Raw genomic sequence first — 7,358 nt, 5'->3', positions numbered from 1 at the left:
AGGTTCAGAGGCTTATCACTTTATCCTGGGCTAATTGAGCCTTCTGGAACAGCCATTCCCTGGCCCACTCTGTATCTGAACTAATACCTCATCGTAATAAATAAAAATGTCTTAGAAGCTGTTAACTTAGCAGCACACTAGCTTCCACCAGTCCAGGAGTGAAGAATGTCATCAGATAGCATCTTGGGTCTATAAAAAAGCTTCCCCATTTTGATGTATCTGCCTCTCTGGTATCCCCGCCAATATATTTTAAAGCTGGCTAGATTTATGACTTTCTTTGTTCTGTAAAACTATAAAACCCTGTGAAACTGCACCCACTTTGAATGTGGAATTTGATCGGGGTAACCTAAATCTGTGTTCCCAGGCTACAGTCACACACGATGTCTCCAGAGTCAACTCTCTCTTATTCCCTTTAAGAGGAGACCTGTGGTTTTAATGTTGACACAGCCCTGTTGGAGCCAAAAGAGGTCTGGTGGGAGAGATACAGCAAAGCCAGAGAGGTCAGGAGGCCCATTAAGGTACCAGCTTGTGGGACACAGGGGACCCTTGCTTTACCTGGAGGACACAGAGAAACCTGCCAGGCTTCTGTAGTGGGGATGTGCAATGGTAAGGTGGCTTCCATGAGGAAGGTGGGTTGGGGGCTGGTGGTGGATGTGATTCCCCGCTAGTCAGTCACGATTTCTTCTGTCTGGCTGCAGGAAATCTGGGAGGAGCCTGCCTGCAAGGGCATCAGGCCAGGCCTGCTGCCAGAGGACTGTTGACAGTAAATAGAAGAGGGATTGGGAGAAGCCTAGGCGTTAATGCCTTAGGTGAGGGACACATCTCCTCACTCTTCTGGAAAGAGGAGTGGGGCATAGGGGTGTGGGTGTGGTACCTTGGGGATGTGGGGTGAGCCTGAGGGGAGAACCCGCTTGGACCTGTTTTCTAAAAGAAAAGTTCCCTCAGTTCAGAGAGAAGAGGATGTGTCTATAGCCTGAGGTCAAAGGTTAACAGAAAAGGCTCTCACCAAAATCTTCAGTATCAAAGACACGAGCATCCTTTACCTACTCTTTGCCCCACTTCTCTCTGGGGCTCCTGGGAAAGCCCACAAGCACCTTCTCTTCCCCCCTCCACAGTCTGTCCTTTTACAGCAAGAGTGCATTGTGGTGGGAGAGATTGGGCCACAGGAAAGGTCATCCTTCCTTCCAGGAGGCCTGTAGCCTCTGTCAGACTCCAGCGGGAACAAGAATGTCAGGTGCCATAACTGGAGGAGGCAGGCTGGGACTAAGGCAACAGGGGTCGGGGAGGGGACTGTGGGACCAAAGAATGTCCGTGGGATCTGCTCAGTGAGCTGCTGTCAGCCTCTGGTCTACTGTGTCCCTCAGAGAATGTGGGGGAAGTGTGGTCAGAGCATGCCGTTTCTGAAGAACATTCGGAGATCTGGAATGTTCTCTGGAATTTGCCAGAGTGGACTACACGTTGGCAAATTTGTGCTTTAAGTTTCTAAGTAGAGTCAGATATCTTTGGGGGGGGGGTCTCCACAGTTGGCTGCTGTAACGGGGTGACCTGTTTGGCCTTCTAACCACCCTTGGCCTGTGAGAAGGCTGATAGGACATGAGTGAGATGACAGTCGTTAGTGTTTCATGGACAGGTTTGAGGCTTGTCTGCAATAGGGACTGTCCTAGTGAGCTTTGCTTGTTGACTGGACACAGCCTAGAGTCATCTGAAAGAAAAGCCTCAATTGAGGAATCGCTTAGATCAAATTGACCTGTGTGCATGTCTGCGGAGAATCGGCTTGATAGTTCATTGACGCAGCTCACTGTGGCTAGCACCATTTTCTGGGAAAGTGATCCTGGGCTGCGTAAGAAAGCTAGGTATGCATGAGCCCGTGAATAAGGCAGAGAACCAGCCTGAAGACTGTTCCTTCATGGCTCCTGCCTTAAGTTCTTACCCTGACTTCCCTCAATGACAGAGTGTGACCCGGAAGTCTAAACCAATAAAGTATATTTATTGAATAAACCCTTTCTCCCATAAGTTGCTCCTGATCAGAGTGGTTTTTACTACAGCAACACAGATAAAGTAGAACAAAGGCCAATGATGGTTCTGGCCATGGCTGTGACTAGGGAGAAAGGTCAGTTTGAGAGCATCCAAGGGCCTGAACTAATTTTAGCTTGACCTCTGGGACATGTGTTGGACTCCAAGACAAGAAAGATTTTAACATAGTCTCCTTAGGTGGAGATGGGCGTTGGTGAAATGTATCTTAACTTTGGCACCCAACAGAATGCCATGCTTGCATTGCTAAAACATACATTTCTAGAGTCTGCCCTCTGAATATGGATTAGATAGGTCTAGTATAGGGGCCTGAGAATTAGAATTTCTGACCTGTTTGCAGGTGGCCCTGATGCCACCTCAGGAACACTCCAAGAAACTGCCTTGTAGATCTATATATCCCTGTCCCTCCAGCTTTCTGGGCCTCACCTGTGAATGGATGAACGATGAAATGTCCCATGTGGTTCCCACTGGTGAGGTTGAAGGTCAGCTTCCCTTGAGAGCTGAAGTCTGGGTCCCAGGCCTCCAGCTGAAGCACAGAGGTACCCAAGGGGGCATCTTCCTGGACAGAGGGGTAGAACACAGGTCTAGACATGGAGGGAATGTTGTCATTGATGTCTATAACCTCAATGTAGACTTCAGTGACAGCAGAGAGGGGAACGGAGCCTCTGTCCACAGCTAACACCGTCAACCAGTAGTAGGGTGTGAATTCTCGGTCCAGAGGTGCCAGAGTCTCGAGCATTCCTGGGGACAGCAAGTGATCAAACTCAATATACTGAGATCTCAGAGAGACTTTAGAAACCACTCTACCCAGGGCTGGGGAGATGACTCAGTGAAGTGTCTGCTGCATAAGGACCTGATCTCCAGCCCCTACATAAAAACTGGATATGGTACCATGTACCCATGATTCCCGGCACTAGGGAGGAGGAGTGGCAGAGACAGAAGAGTCTGTGGAGCTTGTTGGCTGCCAGTCTAGCTGCAGCAGTGAGCTCTGGGTTCTATAATGACTGTCTCAAACAATAAAGTGGAGATCAATAGAGGATGAAGCCTAATTTATCAACCGCTGGCTTTGATGTGTCTGCCCACATGTCTATGGACACACTCACACATGTCTGTCCAGTACACACACACATGAATGCATATATAGATATACATATGCACAGATTCTCTCTCTCTCTCTCTCTCTCTCTCTCTCTCTCTCTCTCTCTCTCTCTCTCTCTCTCTCTCTCTCTGCACGAACATATAAATAAAGAAAAAGAAAAAGCTCACCTCACCCAACATCTACTGATCTGTATATGGACAGAACGTTGACAGAAAGTTCAGGGAAAGAGGGCAGGGCTGTCAGTATGAGGTGGGAGATGCTAAGGTGGATGTCCATTTAGTAGAACCTCTCAGCCTTTCTCTGCTAAAACAGGCCCTCACTTCTGACATACAGACATATACAAGGCTACCAAGAGACAGTAGAAGTTTATCAGATTCCACCAGTTCTTTCAACCCAAATGCCAGCTAGTCCCTTCACATCTGTAAGTGAGATGTCCTATAGTGACCTTGACCTGATTCCACTAGTCCTTAAATCCTGACAGATTTTCAGATTGCTCGTTAGGGGTTTGAGGAATACATTTCTGTTCCCTACTTTGTCACTTCTTGGTCCTAGGGGCTTAGCTGCATTTTTTTTTTGGTCCATTTACTCTACACACTGCCTATAAGGGCCAGCTCTGATCTAGAGCATGAGGTTCTAACAGTGCCACAGCCCATCTATCCCTTAAGTTCTCACTGGTCACTCTCAGCTGATGGGGTCTGCATGAGGGAGCAGGGTCTAGATTCACAATCAGAGCACAGCAGGCCAGAAGTAACAAATGGGGAAACTGAGGCCCAGAGAGGAAGCATAAATTTGGTCATGATTATATAGTAAGAGGAAGAGCTGGGGCTAAGCATAATGCATGCCTTTCATCTCAGCACACAGGAGGCAGAGGCAGGGGAATCTCTGTGAGACTGAGGCCAGCCTGGTCTGCAGAGTGAGTTCCAGGCCAGCCAGAGCTACACTGAAGCCCTGGAGAGAGGAAGAGGAGAAGGGTGAGGGGAGGAGGAAGAGGAGCAGGAGAAGCAGGAGGAGGAGGAAACAGAGATTAAGAGAGCTGGATCTAGAGTCTACTAAGTGGAATACTCTACCCACCACACTCCTCTGCTCTTCACCCTGGAAACAAACTACAACTTCACACCTCAAGATATTATGACAGAACCACAGCAATAAAACAATATGGTATTGGCACAAAAGCAGACATATAGAGCAAAGAAACAAAAACCAGAGACCCAAACGTGAGTACGTGCAACCGGTTATTTAATATTTCATGAAAATGCCATTAACATATGCTAGAGAAAAGAAACCATCCTCCACAAATAGCTCTGGAAAAACTGGGGATCCACATGCAGAAGAATGAGCTCATACCAGTCTCTACTACATTGCCCCCAAACTAATTCCAGACTAACCAAAGACATAAGTTTGAAAGCCGAAATACTGAACCTGTCAGAAGAAAGTGCAGGCAGTGCCTGTGTGATCCAGGTGGAAGAAAGGACTTCCTGCATCAAACTCGACTTCCATGAGTTACAGCCAACAACTGACAAATAGGACTTCATAATTCCAAAGCTTTTGCACAGCTACAGAACTTCCCAACCCGCTGAAGAGGAAACCCATAGAACGAGAGGGAATTTTTGCCAGCTATATGTCTGAAAGAGGATTAATATCCAGACTATACAACAAACTCACAAAACAAACAAACAAATAAACAAACAAACTAAAAACAACCAAACTTTAAAAAAAAAACCCTAACAACTCATTCAAAAATGGGTCTGGACACTGAGCAGAGAGTTTTCAAAAGAAGGGAAAAAAAGAAACATCTAAAAAAAATTATTTTCATCATCTCCAGAAATTAGGGAAATACACAACACAACTTTTGCATTTTCATCTAACATCGGCCAGAATGACAAAGATCAACTGGAAGTGCTGGCAGCAAATGTTGGGGGGGGGGGGGGATTCGGGGATTGCAAACTGGCACAGCCACTATGGAAATTAGTGTAGCGAATTCTCCAAAAGCTCAAGTAAATGGACTCTTTGACTCTGATGTATGGCTCCCACCATATGCCCAAGGGACACCACACCCTACTTCACAGACTCTCGCTCTGCCATGTTCATTGCTGCTATATGCACAATAGCTAGGAAATTGAAACAACCGACATGTCCTGCAACTGACGAGGTTATGGAGAAAATGTGCTTCATATATACAATGGGATACTGTTCATCTCTAAAGAAGAAATGAAATCATGAGCTTTGCAGGTACACTGATGGAATTAGGAAAAACCATATTGATGGTTTTTGCTAGGTCTGGATTCCTCCAAGAAAGACCCAGAAAGACAAATGGTGCAGTCTCTCTTATCGAAGGCTCCAAGCTCCTAACCTTCATTCGTGAGTACATAGCCCGTAGTAACCACAGAAACCAGGAAAATGAAACTGCATCGTTGCCAGGATGTGGGGTTTGGGGAGCAATGTAGTGAGGGAGAGCAGTGTACACAGGATCTGATCCCAGAGATGGGAAAGGAGAGCATCTCTGAGGAGGGAGAGAGTAAAATACAGAGGCAGGTGGGAGGAAGGCAAAGAGGAATAGCAGGGTACAAGTGATCTGCTGAAATGGAAAAAGCAGAGGGTCTGTTAGGGAAAGAGGATGGAGATTAATCCAGAAGAAAGGGACGTGCAGAAAGTAACAAATGAGTATGTCTTAAAAAGCTGTAAGAAATCACACCATTAACTGTTTACTGAAAAACAAACAAAAACCTCAAACACCTATAATACATATAATTCAGTGTGTAATGAACCTTTGCCATCTGGACCGATCGGGATTCCTCCAAGAGCCAAAGACCAACGAAACAAAACCCCCAACACCAGACATAAGAAGCCTTCTTTTGAATTGCTGGCCAGGGTTGTTCAAGAGACTCTCAGAACACACAGCTTATCGCTGTTGCCCTTGGAAAGTACCAGAGGTGAAAGGTAAGTCTTTATTACTGAAGACACCATGTTCTTCCAAAACAGGGCCCAGAGAGCCCTGAACTGGAACCAACTTGAAAGCCTCCTCCCTGAGAGGACTAGCTTTCATGGCACCAGGAAGCACCATGCAAGCATCCAAAGGAGGGAGGTGACCAACAGTCCTACCCAGCTGTGATGCCCACGAACCACAGCAACAAACACCATGGCACAATAACCCTAGTAGTGGCAAGTATACCTTGGTGGTAACTAAAAGCTCTCTAATTGGACTTAAGACCTGCTCAGCAAGAGGGAGGCCATGATTGATCCTGGAAACCTCGCTGACTACTCAGTGCTAATGATGAAATCATAGATACTGGAGAAGAATCTACAACCACTAATTTACTAAACCGGCATAATCCCCAACAACAATCTATGCATTTATCCCTTTTCCCACAGATACGTCTTCCTCCCTCGTCAAAATGCAGAGCTGTGGAGCCCAGTCACCACAGATACATCTACAAGACACTCCTGCACCTAAGGCTCAGGGGACTTTGTAGAAGATTGTGTAGAAAGACTGTGAGAGGCAGAAAGTCAGGGAGTTTGCTCTGAGATTGTGTTTCCTAGTAATCAGAAGCTACACCCATGGAGTCTCACCGACATGACCGCCCAAATGTAAGCTGAACAAGGAGGACACCAGTGAACATATGTGCCAAACTGGGTGGAGAGAAGGCCACAAGACTTCTACACACGGATCTATAGGCAGCTAAGGAAGCCTGGGAGTGCTCTGCCTTCCCCCAGAGAAAAGCAGACCAACTGATTGTCCAGTGCCAAACGGTCAGCCCTGAAAACATACACATACATGCAGGTAGCATTATATGTGTGGATAGGTTATATTTAGGAATATACATGTATGTACATATACATATATGCATGCAATAGCAATTAGTAAAGAAACAAAAAGAGGCCACAGCTTTAAGGAGAGCAAGGAGGCGTATATGGGAGAGTTTAGAGGAAGAAGAGGAAAGGAGAAATGTATTAAATTGTAGTCTCAAAGATAAAAAGAAGAGGCTGGAGGGAGGACTCCGCAGTTAAGAGCACTGGCTGCTCTTCCAGAGGTCCTGAGTTCAATTCCCAGCAACCACATGGTGGCTCACAACCATCTGTAACGGGATCTGATGCCCTCTTCTGGTATGTCTGAAAACAGCTACAGTGTGTTCACACAAATAAAATAGGTAAATCTTTTAAAAAAAAAAAAAAGTTTAAAACAAGGAAAAAGTGTATAGCTCTCATGTATCACTTTCATAAATGGGATATG

At 46.1% G+C, this 7,358-nt stretch overlaps 1 protein-coding gene across 1 annotated transcript in view; it reads right to left on the bottom strand.

Moving 5' to 3' along the window:
• The window catches only part of Fat2 (FAT atypical cadherin 2), an 85,871-nt gene that overhangs the window by 50,307 nt on the left and 28,206 nt on the right, over window positions 1-7,358 (bottom strand). Inside the window, exon 4 of the mRNA XM_085830006.1 lies at window positions 2,458-2,772. Coding sequence (XP_085686132.1) covers window positions 2,458-2,772 — 315 coding nt within the window. The remainder of the gene's footprint in view (window positions 1-2,457; window positions 2,773-7,358) is intronic.

This window comes from Mus caroli, unplaced genomic scaffold (assembly GCF_978045245.1).
Source record: "Mus caroli unplaced genomic scaffold, Mus_caroli_1 scaffold_13, whole genome shotgun sequence".
NCBI classification, from domain to species: Eukaryota; Metazoa; Chordata; class Mammalia; order Rodentia; family Muridae; genus Mus; species Mus caroli.
Note: the sequence above shows the minus strand (reverse complement) of the source record. Positions and strands in the feature narration are given on the sequence as shown.